The 25,074-nt window shown below is 35.1% G+C and overlaps 2 protein-coding genes across 4 annotated transcripts; one reads left to right on the top strand and one right to left on the bottom strand.

Annotated features, from left to right (window-relative positions):
- Positions 1–1,689: 1,689 nt before the first annotated feature.
- Positions 1,690–11,124, bottom strand: LOC126813119 (leucine carboxyl methyltransferase 1). Its single transcript, XM_050539131.2, has 6 exons — positions 10,844–11,124; positions 8,497–8,680; positions 7,213–7,454; positions 6,133–6,242; positions 4,922–5,005; positions 1,690–4,624 (listed from the first exon to the last, which is right to left on the bottom strand). The coding sequence occupies exons 1-6, from the start codon at positions 11,078–11,080 to the stop codon at positions 4,495–4,497; spliced, it is 987 nt and encodes a 328-aa protein (XP_050395088.1). The 5' UTR covers positions 11,081–11,124; the 3' UTR covers positions 1,690–4,494.
- Positions 11,125–11,355: 231 nt separating this feature from the next.
- Positions 11,356–22,563, top strand: LOC126813292 (DNA polymerase delta subunit 3). 3 transcript variants are annotated; one of them, XM_050539139.2, is made up of 14 exons: positions 11,356–11,376; positions 12,258–12,355; positions 12,852–12,907; positions 13,767–13,872; positions 14,814–14,921; positions 15,395–15,459; positions 15,594–15,702; positions 16,274–16,426; positions 16,607–16,658; positions 16,948–17,050; positions 17,278–17,372; positions 20,765–21,058; positions 21,672–21,784; positions 22,152–22,563. In XM_050539139.2, the coding sequence occupies exons 2-14, from the start codon at positions 12,293–12,295 to the stop codon at positions 22,236–22,238; spliced, it is 1,404 nt and encodes a 467-aa protein (XP_050395096.1). In that variant the 5' UTR covers positions 11,356–11,376; positions 12,258–12,292; the 3' UTR covers positions 22,239–22,563. The 3 variants fall into 3 exon arrangements, with proteins under 3 accessions (XP_050395096.1, XP_050395094.1, XP_050395095.1); XM_050539137.2 differs by having other exon boundaries at positions 17,275–17,372; XM_050539138.2 differs by lacking the exon at positions 11,356–11,376 and adding an exon at positions 11,485–11,503 and having other exon boundaries at positions 17,275–17,372.
- Positions 22,564–25,074: the final 2,511 nt, after the last annotated feature.

Below are 25,074 nucleotides of genomic sequence, written 5' to 3'. Positions count from 1 at the left end.
ATAATAGTTTTATTTAAGTGTTTTAAACAATTCTGCCAATACAACATAATTGTTCTTGCCAAGCCTTCACTCCAAATGAAAGAAACCATAATACATAATTTCATAATTTACACCGAAGGGATCAAAGAATCATTTAGCCCAGTCTTAAGTAAATGCCATCGATATTGTAGTGCTTTTAAAAAATTATTAAAGCCAGGGCATAACTCCACACAGCTTCAAAATATTTATACTCCATTATTAAACTATGCTAGTTATAAAAATGTTCTGTGAAAACTTTTTTTTATACAAGGTTATTGAGACAAGGGCAATAACTCCATTCATTGACTTCTGTTAAGATTCATCCTTATGGTATTAAAAATGAAATGAAATGGGGTTTAATGTCCTACTGTTCTGCTCCTATGCTGGGCTAATGCAGACGGGCATACGCCATACAGTGTGCTATGAGGGAAATTTTGCACTATCGCCTACTTTTATATCGAATTAAAATTGCCAAGGGATCTTTTACATGCATTCTAATGTATACACGGGACCTCGGTTTTTCGTCTCATCCGAAGGACTGGACAGCTGTCCTTGTCAGGTCCTCCGTCCTGCATCACTGACAAGGGGGAACCATGCCGGAAAATCTTGATGAACTTTCTCGGCCAATGCAGGGATCGAACACCCGACCTCCAGGCTAGCGAGCCAGTGTCTTACCCACTTAGCCACATGATCCCCCTTATGGTATTAAACCATGCAAGTTTTAAAAAAAAAAAGAGTTTTAACTCTTCACTTGATTACATTTACAAGGATCATAACTCCATAATATTCTGACTATGAAGCAAATACTTGGTGTAGAAAGGATTCATCCTTATGATGGTACAATTAAACTATGTAGGTTTCCCAATAAATTAATTCTATCCTTTCCTTAAACTTTTACAAGGATTTCAATTCTGTGCAATGACCCTGTAAAAAACTGACTATTTGTCCTAAATAAACTATGCAAGTTTTAAAAAAAATGATCAGTGGTTACATGGATTTCAAGGCAAGATCAATAAACCTCTTTATTAGTTTACTATACTAGGTCATCATGGGCGACATAAATATACCATAGCTGGTCATATAAAAATAGGTTGCCAAGCAACAAAACATCCTCACTGTCCATGGCAGCTAAGTTGTCAAGTCGTCCGGGCAGTCAACAAGGGTTGTCGGTAGTTGTCGCATATTTTATTCTTTTGTCAGTAATGAAAACATTTACAACATATTAAAATCTGAGTACGAGTAACAACCTATTAAGTAATTATCAGAAATCATTAGAATTTGTTTGGCTTCTTGCCCTATAACGTTTAGTATGCAAAACATTTAATATCAAGGGTCATAACTCTGGAAGTAATTCTTTCGTCTCATGACCTTAACCACTGTGTATTGATTTAAAGTCAATTGGATATTAACTTTAGTCTCTAGAACGACCACAAGATTTTTCAAAGTGAACAAGGGCTATAACTCTGGCAGTAATAATCAGAAATCATTGAAAATCAATAGGCTTCTTCATTTCATGACCTTAAAAACTGTGTATAAATTTCAGGTCAATCAGATTTTAATTTAAGCTTCTAGAGCATCCACAACCAATTGTTGACGCCAGATGGACGGACAGAGGCAATGACAATATACAACATTTCAATGTGGGCGTTTAAAAATTACGTAAACTATATATTGCTTACTTCAAAAAGATGTTTTAATACTAGAAAAATGTTGACATAAATGACAAATGTTTTAACAATTCATAGAAACAAAGTTCTGTGATAGGCTTTTGGTAGTCATGAATACGGTCCCACTTCTAGTTTGATTATTGATAAATACTCAAACTGTTTGTAATTTCTAGTCACCATTACAGAAAGATGTTATGAATAATTTTTAATAACATTGTGTATGACTTGTACATTAAAAGTCAGGCTGTCTAAATCTCGACAATGGATTTGTTTAAAGTATTACATACTATCTAATTTGAAAATCCCCGATGTGACTGTATTGCCAAATCACATCAACTCAAAAAATATTTTTACCAAGTAGAGAAGACTTCAAAAGCACCAATGCCTCTTTACAGTACCACTAAAAAGAATATCACAATTTTGCCAGAACTCAATTTGCAGAATTTTCAGATGAAAATATTGGGCTGTCAATGACTATCTTACAGAGATAAAAGTTAAAGGGACCATCCCAATTTTAACAGAGTCTCAGAAAAAAAAGTCTGTGTACGTATGAAATTTAAGCGTCAAAATATAGAGGAATGGTATATTTATGTTGTTTCAAAATTTCAGCTCAAAATATTAAATCATTTGGACATGGACGTCAAAACCACTTATCCGGAAACTTAACTCTTTTTAGATTTTGGGTCAATTGTTTCATTGGGTGACCTGATAATCTATTGCCGTTCCTTTAGAGGTCTATACAGTGCATGACCCACGAAAGGTAAATTTTACCTACACATTATTTGTTATAAAACAAGCCAACAGTGAGGCTGATGTCCCCCGCCGAAATAGGAAAATAATTAGAGGACACATATAAATTTATCACAAATTATCTTTTACAAAGTATTGAACAATCAAACAGTATATCTTTACTTATAGTCTAACAATCAAAGTAGGAGAGTTATTGTTTTCCAAAGTCTCGACCAATCAAATTGCGTATCGCTCTGCTTACCCTGAGCAGAAAATGCTCATTATCAAACTTAGTCAAGGTATTACTGTAATGAAACTATACACCAAGTTTCATCAATCTCACTTAATTAGAACTAAAGTTATCGTGTCCCAAAGCATCAACCAATCAAATTGCTTATCTCTGCTTACCCTAAGCGGAAAATGCTCATCTTCGAACTCCATCAAGGCATTGACCTAATCAACACATACACCAAGTTTGAACATTCTAGCTCAATTAGGAAGAGAGTTATCGTGCCCCAAAGTATCAACCAATCAAATTGCTTATCTCTGCTTACCCTAAGCGGAAAATGCTCATCTTCGAACTCCATCAAGGCATTGACCTAATAACCACATACACCAAGTTTGAACATTCTAGCTCAATTAAAAGTTATCGTGTCCCAAAGCATCAACCAATCAAATTGCTTATCTCTGCTTACCCTAAGCGGAAAATGCTCATCTTCGAACTCCATCAAGGCATTGACCTAATCAACACATACACCAAGTTTGAACATTCTAGCCCAATTAGGAAGAGAGTTATCGTGTCCCAAAGCATCAACCAATCAAATTGCTTATCTCTGCTTACCCTAAGCGGAAAATGCTCATCTTCGAACTCCATCAAGGCATTGACCTAATAAACACATACACCAAGTTTGAACATTCTAGCTCAATTAGGAAGAGAGTTATTGTGTCCCAAAAAGTGTGACGGACAGACAGACAGACGGACAGACAGACAGACGGACGAACCCATTTTAATAGTCCCCTGCTGTCTTCGAAAGGCGGGGGACAATAAAAGTCGGATTTTATCCAGATACTGTAAAATACAGGTTGGGACACTGGTCTCGATTTCCAGATTGAGTTAGTTGGTCACCTCTAAGGTAAAGGATGTTACAGACTTTTTACACAAAATTAAGAAGTTTTATTCTCCAAAATATAATTGAGATTGGCCCTTTAAAATGAAAATCAAAATAATTGTATTTTGTAAATATGCAACTTTGGGAAACTAACCTCTGAAGTTAAATACATGTTATGCTAACATGACTGGCCAATAATTACAACCCAACAAGAATGTCTGCTGAATTTTACAAGCACAACCTAAAGCAATATATCTTATTAGACACTGTCACAAATAATGGCATACACACATAGGGTTGGAAGTTGGAACCATTCCATTACGGGTAATACAAAATTCATTACTCCGAGTAATACTTCAGAACAATATCAAAGGTTTTGTTTAAGATGTCGGGTAATATTTTAAACAATGTGTCTTTCAATATTTTATTAAATAAAGGCCTGCAAGGGATGGAATAAGCAGGGTAATACCCTGAGGAAGAAGTTAGACACTTATATTCTGTGTGACTAATATACAGATTATTAAATCAAGTCAGTCTCTAAAAGATAACAACATATGGTCCAAAACCTTGCGTTTATGACAATATGCATACTTTCTCTTGTCAGAAATGGTTCTTTATTACGTTGGTGTATCTCAGAATAGAATATTTGATATTTTCAATTTCAATATTCTTTCAAGGTAGATAAAAAAAACTCTGTTTTGAAGATGAATCATGGATATAATGAATTATCTATATCTATATGGGATAATATGCTGGATAGTTCTTGAGTGTGAGTGGACAACAATTAACATCAAATTTATTTTTTCAGTTAATAACACAATAAAATTACTAATCAATCCTTACAACATAACAAAGGTTTTCTAATAATAAGCTGCTAATTAAAGCCACAGTAAAGCACTTTTGTTAATTATATACATAAGTATCACAAGGCAGCAGGAATTATGCAAATGCATATACCGGATGAGTTCATGTTATGACTGACTTAAATCAATTTCTTCAAGTCCAATATTATTCACATCTTTATAAGCCCACACTAGACAATAATGACTAAATAACTGCTCCATCAATTCTCGTTCATCCATCAGCTCTAATTTCTCGATTCTGAAGTAGAGAAATATGCTATAGTCAGAATACGATATACATCACAATGTTTGTATCTTAATGTACAGAGTAAGTTGACATGTTTTCAGTCATGCTCAAGTACAGCTTTTTCATTGAGAAATTTACTTAAATATGATTTGAATACTTGTACAGTCTTTTGTTTAGTTAAACAGGGCCCTGATACTCTTTAGGTATCTTTCAGTTAATAGTTTGTGACAGTGTGGAAATAAGTAGCCTGCTAGTAGACAGCCTTTGGGAAAAAAAAATTAGCCATTTATAACATTATTTTTAATGTACCTTTTGATTTCGGATTGGGGAAGACAGTTATACACTTTATTCATTTCAAGAGCATCAGCATCTCGCCAACCATTAGACGTAAATCTGGAAGAAATTGATATTTCCATAATAAAATCACTGAACAATAACACAAAGCTGTACAAAAAGAGCTCTTTCTCTACTGACTCTGTAACAGTGAGGGATAACATATACAGAACTTCCCTCAAACCAAGCTCAAATAAGTTGAAAAACAAATAAAAATATTGTTTAAGATCAATGAAAAAAAATTTAATCATTTAGCTTGAAGACATTCTAGAGGTCACAATTTTCATCTGACTTTGATGAAACATGAAATGCATGTTTATAACCCACAGATCTTGGTTCATTTCGATATTCTGCCCGACAAAATGATACCCCTCACATGCAAATAGTGTAAAAATATGGTATATCAAGGTTGTGGAGGTCATAATTTTCATCCAAATTAGATGAAATTTAAAATCCATGTTATAACCCACAGATTTTGGTTCCTTTCAATATTTTCACATATCAGATCTTAACTTCCTAAATTATGGCCCCTGATTGTACGAAAAATCACTTTTTTAACTTGTGGTCCCTATCAAGAGATCACAATTTTTAATCGATTTAAAAAAAGTTCAAATATATCACTGTTACTGTTACACTATAATGTTGATTGAGTTTAATTTTGTGAAAATCGGACCAAAACTGCTGGAAAAATTGGCAGCCACTCGTACACAAATAGTGTAAAAGTATGTAATACCAAGGTTGTGGACCCTCTAGAGGTCACAATTTTTATATGATTTTTGATGTTTATAACCCAAAGATCTTGGTTTCTTTTGATATTCGCACAAATCCAAACATAACTTCCTGGATTATGACTCCGGATTGTATGAAAAAAAGAGGTTTTTTTTAGCTTGTTCTCTATCCATCTCTTGCAAAATGTGGGCGTATCTTGCCTGGCAACCACAGGTTAACATATATTCAGCACAGCATGTACATGTATTATGTTTTGTCAGTAACTCAGTATTTGTATTGCCAATTATTTACGTGAAAAAGGAAAATTGTTTGTTAATCAAAAGATCTACAAAGCACTGATTTCCCTTGTAACAGATTGAGTTCATTTAATTCAATTTTTATAATATATAAGAATTTCTGTGAAACCTAACTAAATTACCCCATCCATTTAAACATTAGAGGAAAAAAAATTGACATACCTCTGCATCTGTGACTGTAAACTATCACAAGCAGAAACACCATATAGATAACAATCTCTTGTCTTTAAGTTATCTATCATAACTTGACCAAATCTGTCTCCCATATTCACCTAAAATAAATACATGTATATCACAAGTGGGGAGTCAAAAGGCTATATATGGTACATTTGACCAAATTCACTTTTTTGCTTCATTCTGCTTGCACATCTTTTCATCTAATAGTCGCATTTCTAAGCCAATAAAAAGGTTTTTTTATTGATTTTATTTCTAAATGTCTTATATGGGACACTCCCAAAAAATATATCAATGTTGAGAGCGAAAATGTTGTATTTCCTTAAAAAGATCAACTTCGTGTCAAAGCATTACAATCAAGCCAAATATAGTCAGTATGGTTTTATTGAAAGTTTTGTATTATATTGTTGAGCGCCTCTACTGTGTGAAATCTATGAAATTGAAGCAGGTAAACATAAATATTTTCATGAAATACATGTACATCTTTGCTGTATTAAATTGCAAATAACTAGCTTTCACTTCTTATTTCTGCACTAGATGTTTAGCCTGATAGCTACATACTATTTAAACAACTTCACTCACATTTTTTACATAAATATTTGAAAAAATCTTTAGAAATACATCATTTTACATGTGACATTTTCATTTGATGTTTCTGTACGACATTTTGATTTTAGTCTCCTGGACAATTTCGCAAAATCCAGATACGACCGTTTGACTCCCCAGCAACAATATGCATTTCTTCAATTATATAATATTGAAATTAAAATGAAGATTTTCAATATGATTAACTTTTGTGCTCACAGATTCATATGCCTAGATTTGTCAGTTCTATATAAAGAGGCAATTTGTGAGAGCTAAACATGCCCATTGCAGGTCATCTTTTGGCTTCAAATGTTATTTAAGTTATTATTTAAACATTCACATGATAAGCCTATAATTAAATTAACTCTCTAGGTCATTGGATGGTGTTGATATTTAGAGGATTAGACAATGCCATATCTACATTAAACGCTATAATATGGTCGAATACTTTGGGCAAGGATGTGGGAGTGCACAACTAGTTACCTGTTCATAATTAATAAAAAATGCTGTTGGAAAATTATCTGATATCCATTTGATCAATTTGGCACTTTTGTTGGCCTCAATATACACTAGGACACATTCGGAGATAAATACAGTAGGTATTGATCTATCTATGCCTGACTGTTGTAATTTCTTATCTAATTCTGCCAAATCCACCAGATTGGCCCCAACAATATGGTAATTAGCTGAATGAAGATCTGATTTACTGAGCATGATGTCCTCATCTGAAAGGACAGGATAAATATTGAATAATATACATGAATACTATTTAGGGGTTAATTAGACATTTACAAGATGACCTACAAAAAGTAATGAATACAGTATACAGATTACACAATTTAAACCAGCGGCTGTCAGGCAAGATACGGACGCATTTTGCAAGAGATGGATAGAGAAGAAGCTAAAAAAAAACGAAAAAAAAAACGATTTTTCGTACAATAAGGGGCCATAATCCAAGAAGTTATGGCCTGGAATGCGCAAATATCGAAAGGGATTGAGATCTTTGGGATATAAAAATGTCACCTCTATAGGGTCCACAACCTTTGAATTACATACATAGGGTGTAATGGTGATATATTTAAACATTTTTTTCAAATCGGATAAAAAAGGTGATTTTTCGTACAATCAGGGGCCATAATCCAGGAAGTTACGGTCTGATCTGTGCAAATATCAAAAGGAACCAAGATCTTTGGATTATAAACATACATTTCAAGTTTCATCAAAATTGGATAAAAACTGTGGCCTCTAGAGGGTCCACAACTTTGAATATTTGATATACCATATTTTTACATTATTTGCGTACGAGGGGCGGCCATTTTGTCTGGCAGTTTTGGTCCGATTTTCATGAAATTCAAACTCAATCATCATTAGGGTGTAAAGGTGATATATTCAAACGTTTTTTTTAATCGGATAAAAATTGTGACTTCTAGAGGAACCACAATCTAAATACGTGATTTTGTGTACAATCGGGGGCCACAATTCAGGAAGTTACGATCCAATATACGTGAATATAGAAAGGAACCAAGATCTTTGGGTTATAAACATGAATTTCAAGTTACATCAATATACGTGGACGTATAAAAAAATCATCGGAACTGGAAGGTACTATTGGGCGTGAAGGTTTATATTGATATAGTAAATCTGAAAAGTACAGGTGTTCTAGATTGTTTAAACATTTAAAAGCAAAAATCATTATCTTAAATAATGGCAAAATCATTCAAAATAACATTAAAACATTAAGTAAATAGCATGTACATAAGCTAATACCTTCATTTGTTATTTTTTCCAGAAGAGGTCTTTTTGATTTTATGTGATGACATTTACGTGATGTTACTGGGGCAAAATCAACTTCAACAAATTTCTCTGGCATTAAATGAGCATCCTTTAACTTCCAGAATGTGGTATCATACCCAGCGCCTAAATTAACAACTTGACATTTTCTGTTTGTCAACTGAAACATTTATAAAAATACAATCAAGCATATATACACATACATGTATTGTTTACGTGCTGAATAATGAGAACTGGTCGATGTGCAAAAGTGCAGTAGCACCCATTATGCCTCCTGAGAGTTGACCTTTCCCTCTATGAAATTAAATAGGGTTTAACGTCTTGCTTTTCTGCACCGACTGGGATAATGTTCAAAGACAAACCTAAAATGTGCTATGAGGGAAATTTTATCTGAACTACCATACTATAAGGCCCACACCTACATGTATTTTGAATTCCAACTGTCGGCACTATTGCACTTTCGCACCTCTACCAGACGAGTGCGTTCATCCCATTCAAAATTTAAAAGGCCACCTCATTGGCTAGGACCACCAACCTTTAACTGGGTCCTTTCATGCACTGCTCTGTCAGAAAACGGTGAAATGCAGAGGGTTCGTGTTTAGATTATTAAAATAGTTATGTAGGTGTATACAATCCAATATAGACTTAACACCATAGTCAACCACAAGATGGTGGGTTGGGGCCAGATCTATATATTTTAAACAATTTTATCCTCAAATTCGTGTAGGCTAACAATATGGCAGCCAGATAACTAATAAAGGGGGAGGGGTGGGGTATGATAGATATATATTAACAAAATCACTACAATAGATCGAACTGCAGTTTACAACGGGATTGAGGGGAGGGGTATAATATTTATTAACACTGGCTATAGAATAGAGTAGGCCTAATATCTATTATGGGACGGGCGTGGGGGTGGTATAATATTTATTAACGTTGGTTATAGTATAACGTTATGACTACGATAGAACCAAACGGCGGTCTGCACCGAAATTAGGGTTTTGAGAAATATTTGATATTTATGATATTTATTATTAACGCAAATATGCAATACTTATATTATTGTATAGTCATTCCACTATAAATTACATTTATCAATGCATGCATATTAACAGGTGTCAAACAACAGTTACTTAATATTCTAAGGTTGTAGTAAGTTAAGGTCAAATGTCCAAAAACTGACTGCAAAAAGTTTGAATTCTCTGCCTCAATAATACAGCCAAAAATAGGGGTGTATCACATATAAACACATGTGGCCAATCCAACTGGTCAACGCCAAATAGTTGTTTATAGAAAATGGTGGCTTAGCACAAAAATGAAATTATACGAAAATTATTATTATTATTATTAACTGCAGCATTAGGCAGAAAACGTAGTGTGTCAGAATCCGTCTTAGTGTCTTGTTATTCAAGTGTAAATAGTCAACAAAGAAAATGGCGTCGAACGGATAAACTTGTCTCTCGGGAAAACCTAAAAGATCAGTAAAATGAAAAGTTATTGATCGATTCAGCTAAAATTTGATGTGTGGTCATGGCTAGCTGCCCTTAAAATCCCCTGGAAATTTCTCTAAAATCACAGCCACGGGAACGGGTGGAGATGCAAAACTTCAATAGCCACAAACTGTCAAGGGTTAATTTATATTAACGCCATGTGTACACCATGTTCCTGAAGCAACGACTGCGAGTTTCACAACATCTGGCCGTTGCTTGTTTACTTCACAATTCCCGAACTTATAACTATGTTATCTACAGACACGTGAGAAGTAGCGTCCAATCAGAGGTCGTGACATCACGACCTCCATGGAAACCTTGACATTGAATGAACCTTGAACTTTGCAACTCGATTATCACAGGTAGACAATTTAGCTTGAAAGTGCGAGACTTGGTATTCGCGACGATCGAGGAATCTGATAGGCTCACAAGTTGGGCTTGTACCCAATCAAAATTAGTGCCGCAATATGCAGGGTATTAAGTGAAGGCCTTGATAAGATGTACGTAGTTAAAGCAAGATCAAGCCTTCTATGGAAGATGTGTGTACACAGGACTTTGATTTCCCCCATTCCATCTGTGTATCCTAACGACTATAAACTGTTCCATGCCCTTCATCCTACATCACTGACAAGGGGAAACCACTCTAGAAAATCTCACAGAACTTTTTCGGCCAACAGTCAACACAGTTTAGAATTAGTCACTATTAATCCCTCCCCTTTCCGTTTATCAACTCAGGCAATTTATCAACTGTCATAAATAAACCACAATGGTTTAGTACTATAATTTATAAATATGCCTCAAATTGAAGAATAATTCAATTATAAATGACAAACCTTGATAAATTTCTCTAATAAAATACGTATGCTAGTAATACGAGCATAGTAACCACGGTTTATTTCAGGTGCATGATGAGCAGTCCCTTTCGATATCATTAGCGAAATATAAGGGTCAACCCAGTAACCCTTTTCCACGGCATAGCGTTTACATTGAGCAGCATCATCATTAGTGGCAATAACAGCCTCTTCTGAAGCCATGTTTACGGTTTTACAATTACTTTTCACAAGAAACATACAAATAAACAAATAAAAGTGCAAAGGAGGCTGCCATATTGAATTTTGCGATGACCATATAAACGGCACTGAAACGCATTAAGACAATATTGATTTTTAATAACTAGACTCTAAGCCATAAAATTTACCAATAGAGTTTCATTACAATTAATAAAGTACTGTCCATTATAGATATTTTTTTGACTCTCAATTAATCGTTTTTAATTTATACTTGTGTCAAAATTATTTCAATTTCGTTTCAGTTTTATGTGAAACTAAATTCTATAATTACATTTCACCGCGTGCAATTTCCCGCGGTAAGTTGCGTAAAATCGAATGATGGATTTCTTTTAGGGTTGGGAGTTTTGACATATTATACTAGGCATAGCACCAACCCCACACACATTAATTTATTCCATTTATTAAACTGACAGTCAAATTTCCGTATGTTGATAAGGCCTACCATTTTATACAGTGTAGTTGAATTTAACCTTACTTTCGTTTTAATTTTACTCCAGCGGTTTACGACATTAGCTATGCCAAAAATGAGTTTTTAAATACACAAACAATAACAATAACACTAAAATGACAATGTTACTGCAATCGTGAACTAATTAGATTGAATAATCTGACAACATATCGAAACAAAGTTGTGGCGTTTGTTTAGTGTTGAAGATCCACTAACTAAATATTATAAGTCAATATTTTTTTTTTTTTTTTTTATCTTTAAACACTTTTATTTATTTTCTTAATAATTTAAGAAATTGTTTTGCATTTAGAAAAAAAATTCCTTATAAGTTAATATTGACAGCTAATTTACTCACTCGATGTCATACCAAACCTATCTCCCTTCACGCATTTTGGAGTTATTGGGTGTTATTTAGGTGTTATTGGGTAATTCGACGCGCCCCTGTCAGAGGCTGGATTATTCAGTTTAGCCCATGGCATATTGGCCAGTCGTATTGTGTTCAATCACAAATTATTTTTTTTATCAAGGAGTGAAGTCCTATAAAGCTCCTATTAATATGCTTAAAAATTAATCCAAATGGTTGTAGAGATTGAATACATAGAAACATGCCTATGCCGATTTCTTAAAGTGCCCATAACGATAGATGTTTAATAAATTGCCAGGTTTATTTCTAAATGGTTACAATGTATCTAACACTGAAGTACATGTGCATATTTTTTACAATTTCAGTTAAGAAACTGATCTTAATAATAGAAAATAATAAAATGGCAGAAACCAGTTTGTTTATGGAAAATCTTGATGAATTCATTAATGATGAAAATAAAATAGTAAGTAACATTGTCCATTACTGTAGCTAATATCTCCCATAAAACATTTGACAAGCTAAATGAGACAAATGTTGCAGGCCCATTTTGGAATATACTTTGCATTTATTGAGTTATAGTGATATTATATTTTATATTACAAAGATAGTATAACTGTCTACAGGATGACTTGTATGAGGATGTTAATCAAACAGATAGCAAAAGTACTAGCTGTATCAGAACAAATAACCAAATTAAAGCCAACTTTACAACAGCAGTTACATCCTTGTTTGCCTCCAAGAGAGGTTAGGTGGCCGAATGGTTTAACACATGCACATTAGATCACAAGGTCTGTCATTGAGTCAGGTGACGTTGTTTCAATTCCCTGCTTGTATGTGACCGGGAGTAGTGTCACCTGTCCAACCTTGTGTGTTTTCTCTGGGTCATCTAGTTTCCTCCCAAAGCTCAAGACCCTTGTTAGTTTCATCATATCCAAATTTGTATGCTTGCTTTGTTCAAGGTAACCTACAAATGGCTTAGTAATACTCTTCAAATTCATGTCAACTTGGCTAAAAGGTAAGTAATTAATTTTATACACCCACATTTAAATGTTGTTGTATATTGTCTAACAACTGGCATGACCTGTCCTTAGTCGACCACAATTCCTTGTGGAGACTCTAGCTATAGGCTAAGTTTATCATCGGACTGACTATAAATTTGAACAGTGTTTATATTCTGATTTATAAGACAAAGAAGCCTGATTATTTTCAACGATATGTGATAGTTACTTGCATAGTTATTGCCCTTGATCTCTGTACAAATCTTAAAGGTGCAGTAGTGGCTAAAGTTATCATGCGATTAACTTGAAATTTATGTGTTGATTAGGTTGGTGGATGCAAGCTGGCTTCATATCTGATATGAAAGTATGGTTATTAGAATAGTTTGTTTCCCTAATTTGAAGACCTAGGCTTAGGTTATACCCAATGTAAACTTTAGTTTTTTGGTTACAAACTATAAGCTGATGGATTTCTGTTGAGTCCTTGACTAAATTCTCCTCCACATTAAACATTGAAAATAAGATGACATGACATAGGGTTTATAATGAAAAAGTAAAATCTTATCTTACAAACCTACCTAAAATCTTCTTTAAGCATGTCAGATATAGCTGTAAATGATAAGATCTCATTAAATTGAAAAGACTTTTGGCACAGTTTTCGAAATTGCATATTTCTCTTTTTGTATTGTATCTTTAATATACATTCCTGGCCATATCTGTCTTTTTGTATTTTTTGTGTCATATGACCATAGAAACTAAGCTTACTGAATGTTCATTTTAAAATGATAGATAATATTCTGTTCACGAAATGTTGAATGCTACACGCAGCGACTTACCATAATAATTTGCATATTTGATTTGCATATTTGTTTCTTTCAGGTTATTGTTTATGTTTATTCAACAAGAAAGAAATAAAAAAGATAAAGATGATTTAACAGTGACATATTTTGTGGCAGGTTTATCAATTGATACTAATGGTGTTAAGGTATTTAGAAAAGTACAATAGATCGCAATTAAAATAAACATTCAAATTCATTCTCTAATTAATTAATTTATGGAGAAAATGAACGTCCTACTGTTATGCACTCGAGGAACAAGGCTAAACATATCCCATGTAGGAGAATACTACCAGTATAGACTACCATTCAATTCAGACTCGTCGTGTATTTTGCCAAACATGACTGATTAGAAATTACAGTAAAACAGAAACAATTGAATGTAAATCAGTTTATATACATTCATATTACAATATTATATTTGTTGCAACCCATTTGTGTCCATTTCTAGGTGCCAAAGAATAGCGATTTAGCTCCTTTGAAATAAAGATGCCTTTCGTAATTCAACAGATTTTGTATGTCATAGAATCATTTAAACATCCGAATAATATTATACAGTATAAAGATTTTGATTTTTATTTACATAAAGATTCACATTGCAATAGGCTTTAGTGTTTAGGGGTTTGGATGGCAGAATGGTTAGTGCATGCACGCTGTATCATAAGGTCTGTCATTGAGTCAGCTAGTGTGGTTTCGATTCCCTAGTTGTACGTGACAAGGAGTAGGGTCGTCTGTCATACCTTGGGGTTTTCACAGGGTCCTTCGGTTTCCTCTCACTGCCAAAAACCCTTACGCGCAAGTTGGTTATTGAAATAAAACTGAACCGTATGTTAGTCCCGAAATGACCTAGTTTGTGTTGAGTGGACGTTAAAAACCCATTTCTCGCTCTAACTTTATATAGTGTTTGCCACGGACGACTTAGTTTTAGTGGGCATATGCGTCTTTGAAAGAATAAGATCCATTTCTGCACATCTGTGACTTGTATTTAAATGCTCTAGTGTTCAGCATATAACAGAAAAGGGGAAAAACTCCTTATGTATTACTTACACGTTGAAATACTATTTAACCACTATTATTATCTTTATTTCAGAAACATTTGTGTAGTGTTGTATCTGAAACAGATTTGAATGTGGTACGATCTAAGTTATCTCCTGTTACTAGTTGTCATATATACAGTGTACATAAAGTTAAACTTAAGGTACATTAATTATATATGTTACAAATCTCCAGCTGTAAACTGTAAATGACACCATATGCAGTAGACTGAAATTAACAATCTGTCATTTGGGTTATTAGATATAGCACTATTAGAGTAGATTCTTTGGTGAAGGATTCATAAACAGAATGATATTCTTAGAATGATTTACAATTAAACAATTGCTTTATTATACCACTAGAAGAATGCCCGGCTTCGCTCGGGGGTCATAACCCCGAAACCGGAAGTGGTAGACTAACGCCACCTGACCTATGTTACTCCCCGGTCCGAGCTAACCCTGAACCCCAAATTTCAGACTCGGGGCAGACCTAGTGTAGCCGCCAACCCTGAACAGACAGACAAACTTCACAAATATTAGTATAGATTTGGTTTATTAAGAAAGCTGATTTAATATAGTGATCTCTTTTTTGTGAGAAATGTTAAAATTAAATATCAACATAAATATATGCTTTTAGGACACAAATGCCTTGTATGCTACTGACTTTGAAAAAACCAAGGAAAATATTTTCAGTGCTACCAGGTAGGTTAGACAAACCTTTTATTTGACATTTCTAAATTTGGTCAATCTGTTGATAAAAGCTTTAAGATATAGAATCCTAGAAATATTGAAAATGTGAAATTGATCATTGCCTAAAGCAATTTTTTTATTTACAGTTATAGTGCTATAAAATGTGAGAAGGCTCAACAAAGAAGAAAAGAAGACCATGTAAAAGAAAGTCAGATATCAGCCAGTCAAGCTCCATCTTCTGTGATACCTGTAAAAGTTAGTCTCCTTAATTGTTCAGTAGGGAAATTAACTTTTTGACTCCAATGCATCCTCGAATATCTTTTGGCAAGGTCATTTATAATAGAAGTAACATTTAACAAATACTAGATCATTTTAGGATTAACAGTTTATATTTATATCACGTAGAGTAAAAGATTATTAATCGCACCCTCAGTCTAATCATCAGTCAAATAGATACTTTTAAAGATTGGATCTCTTCATTGGTTAGTTAACAAAACAAGTATGTGACCAACTCTAGCAAATGAAACACATGGATCAAAACACAATTTACTTTTTATGTCTAAAGATCTGTAAATATGTGATATATATATTGTGATACATTTAAAACTGGCCATAATATTTAGCTTTAAAGTGGGTATACATACTCAGTAACATTCATTTTCTGAAAAACAGAATAAAATTTAATTTCGAGCATTGGGAAACAAGTTAAAAATGAACCATGTGTTAGTCCCGAAATGGCCTAGTTTGTGTCGAGTGGACGTTAAGCCCCATTTCTCTCTCTCGTGTTTAAAACATAACAATACTTTAAGATTTTTTTCAACTTCAGAAAGATGCAGCACCCATTTCATCAAGAACTACAACAAATAAAAAAAAGACCCAAGGCAAAGGGAACATAGCATCCATGTTTTCTCAACAAGATAAACCAGTAAAGAAAGAAGGTGAAGTTAAAAAAGACAAACCATCAGAAAGTAAAATCCAGGTAAAGTTGCAATGCTAAGTTTCTCATAGTAGGTAAAAAAACAAATAAAGAGTTCAAACACACATTTTAGAATGATAATGTGGGAACATGGCTCTTAACATATAATATTTATTTATGAAATTTCTTCAGTACATTTTATTTCATGAAAATCTTAATGCTTTTTTCTGTCTTTTTTCTCAGATTAAACCAGAACCTAAGAAAGGTGGTATGAACTCCTTCTTTAAAACAACTGGTAAGAATTTCTTTTTCAAAATATGTTGGCCAATTTATTACTAATCTTTGTTGATGCTTTGGAACACTGAACTCACAACTTGTAAGTTCTGAGTTAAAACATTAAAGAAATTTGAGGCTTTATTATCCCTTGGCAGTGGTAACATCTGTGCATTGAACAAGGAGTTTATGTTTTGTCTTTCAGATGGGATGTTCCACAGAGGTCCCTTCTTTCAGAGCAGTGCAGGAAAATATCACCCTCTCACAAAGTACAAATAAAAATGTGACATGATTATTTCATAACATTTCAGATAAAACTAGTTCTAAAGTAGAAGAATCTAAAGTTGTAGTGAAAGAAAAATCACCAGTAAAAAATGTTAAATCACCGGTAAAAAATGTTAATCCTGCTAAAAGGTATGTATTCTACAGGACTGAAAAGAATTATTTTAATGTCAGTCACTATTGAAATTTAACACTACATTTTTGTATGTCACATTCAACAATTACTTATAAAGTTAAAACCATTATTAACTTTGAGGAATCCTACTAACTCTCCACTGTGCTTGAAATTTGCAATAAAGACCTAGTCAGTTTATTTATAATGAAGTATGATTATTTGTTCTAGTATTATGTTTTAGCAGGAAAGGTAAACTATCAGATTCAGAAGATAACAGAACAAATAAATCCAAGAGAAGAAGAATAAAAGCTGATTTGTTTGATAGTAGCTCTGACGAAGGTAATTTTAATTATTTTATAAAGTATGTAATGTGTTCACTGAAGGTTAAAAATATCTGATACAACTAGAATGTTCAGGGTTCAGAAACGATGCTACTCTACAGTTTGCATTGCTCATCAGAGAGAAGGAACAGTTGAGGTGTGGAATAAATAATCTCCCCAAGCATTGTATACTGAGCGCCATGGAAAACGCATCACTTAGTTTTTATACGCCCACATTTTCATGTGGACGTATATTGTCGTCGCCCCTGTCCGTCCGTCCGTCCACAATTGTTTGTGAACAGTCTACAGGTCACAATTTTTATCCGATTTCAATGAAACTTGAAATATAGGTTTATCACCCTAAGATCTCGGTTCCTTTCGATATTGGCATCTATTGGACCGTAACTTCATGGATTATGGCCCCTGATTGTACGAAAAATCACGTTTTTGGCTTGTGAACACTGTAGAGGTCACAATTTTTTTCCGATTTTGTTGAAACTTGAAATGTAAGTTTATAACCCAAAGATCTTGGTTCCTTTCGATATTTGCATATCGGACCGTAACTTCATGAATTATGGCCCCTGATTGTATGCAAAAACACGTTTTTTGGCTTGTGGACCCTATAGAGGTCATAATTTTTATCTGATTTAAAAAACCGTGTTAATATATCACCGTTGCACCCTAAGGACAGCTGAATTCAAATTTCGTGAAAATCAGCCCAAAACTGACAGACAAAATGGCCGCCGTTCATTCTCAAATAGCGTAAAAATATGGTATATCAAGGTTGTGGACCCTATAGAGGTCAAAATTTTTGTCCGATTTTGTTGAAACTTGAAATGTAAGTTTATAACACAAAGATCTTGGTTCCTTTCGATATTCGCGCATATCGGACCGTAACTTCATGAATTATGGCCCCTGATTGTACGCAAAAACGCGTTTTTTGGCTTGTGGACCCTATAGAGGTCATAATTTTTATCCGATTTAAAAAAACGTGTTAATATATCACCGTTACACCATGAGGACGGCTGAGTTTGAATTTCGTGAAAATCTGCCCAAAACTGACAGACAAAATGGCTGCCGTTCGTTCTCAAATAGGGTAAAAATATGGTATATCAAGGTTGTGGACCCTATAGAATGTAAAGTTGTAAGTTTATAACCCAAAGATCTCGGTTCCTTTCGATATTCGCGCATATGGGACCGTAACTTCCTGAATTATGGCCACTGATTGTATGCAAATAGAGGTCATAATTTTTATCCGATTTAAAAAAACGTATTATTATATCACCGTTACACCCTAAGGACAACTGAGTTCAAATTTCGTGAAAATCGGCCCAAAACTGACAGACAAAATGGCCTCGGTTCTCAAATTGCGTAAAAATATGGTATTATTGGTATATCAAGGTTGTGGACCCTATAGAGGTCACAATTTTTATCCGATTTTGTTGAAACTTGAAATGTAAGTTTATAACTCAAAGATCTTGGTTCCTTTCGATATTTGCGCATATCAAATTGTAATTTCCTGAATTATGGCCATTGATTGTAGGAAAAATCACTTTCGTTTTAGCTTGTTTTCTATCCATCTTTCGAAAATGTGGGCGTATCCTGCCTGGCAGCCGCTGGTTCGTATAACAAAATGATCCTGTAAACATATCTTATTTATTTTGCTTCTTATTGTGAACAATATTCAAATGGGAACACATCAATAACAACACATTCGTACACTTATGGATGTTTAATCTGTAATCAACGGTACAAAGTCAGAGGGGTCAAAACCAAAAGTACGACACAGATGTCAGTAGCGCGTGTGTCCTCCACAGGCTCTTACGCACGCTGTGCAGCGACGTTGCATGGAATTAACCAATGTTTGAAAGAAGGCCTGAGGCAAATTGTTCCATTCTTGGACAAGAGCAGCTTCTAAAGCAGCAATGGTGTGCATCTGTGGTCTCCGATACAGACGGCGTCCAATCTCATCCCAGACATGTTCTATCGGTGCCATGTCCAGAGACATGGCTGGCCAGTCCAAGACATTGATGTTGTTAGCAGCCAGGTAGTCCATACTTAAACCGGCGGTATGCGGACGTGCATTATCCTGTTTGAAGTTGTGGGTGTGCTCGAAACATCAGAACAACAATTGGTTGCAAGACATCATCACGGTAGGCTACAGCATTAACACGACCCCTGCAAATGTGTAGGGCGGTCCAGTGATAAAATGTGAAGCCTCCCCACACCATTACACTTACCCCACCCCATCGATTCGTTTCGAAGACGTAGCAGTCTGCAAGACGTCTCCACACACGTTGACGGCCATCAGCGTGATAAAGATGAAAGCGACTCTCATCACTGAAGAGCACACTTTGCCAGTCTACTCTTCTCCATGTCTGGTGTCCTTGAGCCCATATCAAACGCCGCCGACGGTGATGATCCCTGAGGATAGCTCTAACATAAGGTCATCGTGCACGGAGCCCTACTTCTCTTAGACGACGTCTTACGGTGTTGGCACTTAATGGTCCTTGTTCTCCGACGACTGCTGCACCTGTTCGAGTGGGGCAGAATCTGTCACGCAGATGAGTGACCCGGATGTAGCGGTCTTGAGCCTGGGTTGTAACGCGTTGTGGACCAGGACGTTGACGGTCACGTGTTGATCCAGTAACTCGAACACGTTCCACCAACCTTACAATAGTGGACTGATGACAATTGAAGTGTCTGGCAATAGCACATGTTTTTCATGTGCATCTCGTGCAATTTTTTTTTGTGCACACGGGCCAATATTTTTTGCGTTTAGGAGCATTGTGTGAAATAATAGTTCATAGTATTGCATAATATTATACATAAAAAAACACCTAGTAATAAAATATTTGGGAAAAAAAGTGATGCGTTTTCCATGGCGCTCAGTATATTCGATATTACACATATGTTATTTCCTTTGATCTCCCATGCATGTTATGAAACATATCAACCTGTTGTGACGTCATCAGGAGGTGATATCTGATATTGACCCTATGGACGATATCAGATATCACCCTCTGATGACGTCACAATAGGTTTACGAACTCTGCATTGAAAAAGTACACAAATTCTTTCTTTTAACATTTTATTCACTTTTTTGTATAATGTTGTTAAACGATTCGGACGATGAACTTTACCAGGCCCATGTTACTTAGTTTCTTCATCTGACCATCAAAAACTTGTCTGAAACTCTCAAATTCTAGATTGTGTAGTATATCCACATCAGTTTTATTTGCAGTCCGTAAATATTTTATTAAATTACAATGTTAATGTCAAATAAAACTTGTCTGTGCTCAGGCCTTTAGCTAGAGTAAATCATGCGTATCACTGTAAGATTTCATTTCCATTTCAATATTTGTCCCTTCTATTGTTCTTAAAATGATATAATTGTTTTATTTATTTAAGAAATGGAGGTTTTATCTGATGAGGAAGAGGAACCAATAACATGTATTGAAATAGAGCCTGAAAAACCTGCCTCTCCAAAATCACCATCTCCTAAAAAACAAAAACCATCACCAGTATCAAATACAGAAAAAACAGGATCAGCTGAAAAAAAGGATAATACCAGATCTACTGAAAGAAAGGATAACACAAGATCAACAACAGAAAGAAAGGACAATACAGGATCAACTGAAAGAAAGAGAAAACGTGTAAAGAAACTAGTAGCTAAAACATATAAAGATGAAGATGGCTTTATGAGTAAGTTACAGTGATTGTCATTAGAACTGTTAAAATATAATGATAATATTTTGAAATCAATTTCATCACAATCATATTCCAGTTGGCCTTGACATAAAGACATACATAGGTTACAATTCTATGGAAGACAATTACTGCTTGTAACAGAGCGACGTTTCGACTACACTTCTCTATTCTTGTAGCTAAAACATATAAAGATGAAGATTGCTTTATGAGTAAGTTACAGTGATTGTCATTAGAATTGTTAAAATATAATGATAATATTTTGAAATCAATTTCATCACAATCATATTCCAGTTGGCCTTGACATAAAGACATACACAGGTTATAATTCTATGGAAGACAATTACTGCTTATCACAGAGCGACGTTTTGACTACACTTCTCTATTCTTTATTAAGACATTTTGTCAAATTTTTCTAATGAATTAGATAACAAAGAAAAAAAAGTACCAATCCAAAAAGAGTTTACTTTAGTATAGATAGCTTGTGTTACAAACGCTATCAGCGAACAAACAGAATAGCATTGAAGACATTTGAAGTTCTGGTAATAATGTTTAAAACACAATATATTTCCATTCACCATATCTAGAATAACTATGTTTATATTTACAGTAACAGAAAAAGTATATGAAACAGATTCTACAGATGCTTCTGATCAGGAAACCCCACAACCACCACCCTGTAAAAAGAATGGTACTGATAACCTAAACAATAATAATAAACAGGTAATTATTGATATATTTACTGTTCTGGGATGCGATGAAATTGCACCGCTTTTATAAATAGATGACTGTAAATCTCATTTGAGAGGTATACAGTAATCTTGCAATTCTGAATGTAACATATTGGCGTGAATGCACCAAAGATCAATTCTCTTAAAGACAAAAAAAAAATTTGAAAGAATAGTAATATTGGAAATCACGATTTTATAGTGCAGACAAGGGTTATATGTATAGTTCCGTGGAATATACAATCATAGAACATTTATTATAACAGGATTTGATGCTGTTTAACTTACTCTTAGTTGATTGAAATAATATTTTAATCAGTGTATATTTGGACTAATCATATTTTATTAAATTATTATTGCAGGCTCAGAAAAAGAAGACTCCACCAAAGAAGGCGTCTCCAGCAAAGGGAAAACAAACATCAATGACATCATTCTTTAAAAAGAAATAATTGTTTATTACTAAAACAGTTGTTTTGTTTTGTTTCGTTTCTTGCGTCGGATTCTTAATAGGATGTCATAGACCCACAGCTATAGTTGGGGGACCCAAAATTTTCGAGATAAGCTTTTTTTGTCCACGGCTTTATATAGAATTCATTTTTTGCGACTGAATCACTGTCAGCCTTGCGGATTTTGAGTGATTAGCTAATTGATAATTAAATAATTAATTAAAATCTCATTTGTTTTAAATGGCACAAATATGTTGAAATACACCACTGTAATAATGTACTTAAATAAAATAGGACCCCCTGAGCCCTGTCAATCTATTTTGAATAATTGAACTTGTATTTCATTCCAATGAATTACCACACCTTTTTGTAACTAACACAGGGGAGAATTTTATCACAAAATAGACATTGTGTGCACCACTTATGTAACCTACAGACATCCATCACATGATAGGGTGTGCCAGTCTGGAGCTAAAGCTGACCTCGAAACCAACTAGAGGTTGCCATGCAAGTTACACCCACATTTTCTAAGACATGGATAAGAACTGGTAACTTATATGAACTTGAACTAGAAATGAAATGAAATGAAATGGGGTTTAACGTCCTACTGTTTTGCTCCGAACTGGGCTGATGAAGACGGGCATACGCCATACAGTGTGCTAGGAGGGTAATTTTGCCCGGACAGCGGCACTACGTCCTACTCTTATATCAAATTCCAACTGTCAAGGGATCTTTTATGTGCACGCCAATGTGTACACGGGACCTCGGTTTTTCGTCTAATCCGAATGACTAGACAGCTGTCCTTGTCAGGCCCTCTGTCCTGCATCACTGACAAGGGGGAACCACGCCGGAAAATCTTGATGAACTTTCTAGGCCAATGCAGGGATCGAATACCCGACTTCCAGGCTAGAGAGCCAGCGTCTTACCCACTTAGCCAGAAGCAAATAAGAACATATGTTAAACTGTAATGAAACTATATGCATGCATAGGTAAATATATGCAAGTCATTCTACAGAATCTTTGCCAAAAAAGGTAATATGAGCATGGTACTGGTTTGGGTAGATTTCTCTTGTGAATCAAAATAGAATCCAAAATTGCATTTTTGTTCGTGTGGATATTGCTTGCAAAATAATGTTTTCGGGATTACTGAATTCAATATTGGGTTTAAAAGATTGTCAAACATCAAATTTATGTGTAAGCTAGAAACACTAGGAAAACTATAGAAAACATAAATTTACAGTCCGTTTTTAACAAGAAATTTCGCGCCGAAAAGTTAGAAATTGGAATCAGACCAGTTATTTGATGATCTTGCTTACGAAAGGCTCCCACATTAAAATGCATAGAATCGTTACATATGCCTGTAGTCCGGTTGGGGGTGGGGGTATTGGACGAGTGGCAGTGAACTAATATAATATAGAGTAGCCAATTATGCTCACAGTCATAGCGGAAGGAGCCGGGGAGTATGGAGAGAGAGAGAAATGAGGTTTAACGTCCACTCGACACAAACTAGGTCATTTCGGGACTAACATATGGTTTAATTTTATTTCAATAATTCGCTTGCACGTAGGGGTCTTTAGCAGTGGGAGGAAACCGAAGGACCCGGAGAAAACCCACGAGGTTGGACCGGCGACCCTACTCCTTGTCACGTACAACCAGGGATTCGAAACCACGCCAGTCGACTCAATGACAGACTTTATGATACAGCGCGCACACGCTAACCATTCAGCCATCCAACCCCCCTCCGGGGGTATGGGATAGAGGCCGGGAATTCCCAACTAGTATCAAGTCTCATTTTATGGGCAAAAGTAGTTTGATAATGAAGGTATTTAGGCGATGCTTAACCCATAACTGAAGGAGTTGGGGATCGCAAGGGAAGGGGGGGCTTCACCCGTCTTAGGTGATACACATTGTCGACCCACAACTCGAAAAGAATACAGTCCCTATATATGACCATAGAAAGGGGGCGCGGGTGGGGGCGTGTGGAAATGAGGTATTTCACATTTTCATGTGGCCTCGTCCAGTCGATAAAATCAGTCAATTAGTTAAGTCGATAACATCAGTCAAATAGTTCAGTCGATAACATCAGTAAAATAGTACAGTCGAATAATCCAGTCGAATAAATCAGTCGAATAAACAAGTCGCTCAATATTAAGCAGCGGTGGCAATGGACTAAGATAATATAGAGTAGCCAATTATGCTCGTAGCCGTACCTGCGGGCAAAAATAGTTTGATAATTGGTATTTAGGCGAAATTAGTATGTACTTAAGTACATGTATCACTTAAGACTTGTGAAGACCATGATTTGCAACTCTACCGCTGCTTAATATTGAGCGACTCTTTTATTCGACTGGTATATACGACTGGTTTATTCGACTGGATTATTCGACTGAACTATTTGACTGATGTTATAGACTGAACTAATTGACTGATTATATCGACTGGACGAGGCTACACGAAAATGTCGAATACCTCATCCCCACACGTTCATATCATATATAGGGACTGTATTCTTTTCGAGGTGGGGGGGGGGGACAGGGCCAAAATATTAGTATCTACTTAAGTACATGTATCACCTATAACTGGTGAAGAACTCCCCCTCCCCCACCCCCACCGAGCCGCTGGCTCCTTCAGTTGTGGCTTAAGCATCGCCTGAATACCTTAATTATCATACTAATTTTGCCCGTAAAATTGAACTTGAAACTAATTTGGAAGCCCCCCGGCCATTACCCTATGCCCTCGGCTCCTTCAGCTATGGCTACGAGCATGATTTGCTACTCAATATTATCTTAGTCCACTGCCACCGCTGCTTAATATCGAGCGACTCGTTTATTCTTCTGGA

This window comes from Patella vulgata, chromosome 1 (genome assembly GCF_932274485.2).
Source record: "Patella vulgata chromosome 1, xgPatVulg1.2, whole genome shotgun sequence".
Taxonomy (NCBI): Eukaryota; Metazoa; Mollusca; class Gastropoda; family Patellidae; genus Patella; species Patella vulgata.
The sequence above is the reverse complement of the archived record's forward strand: the minus strand, read 5'-3'. Positions and strand labels throughout refer to the sequence as shown.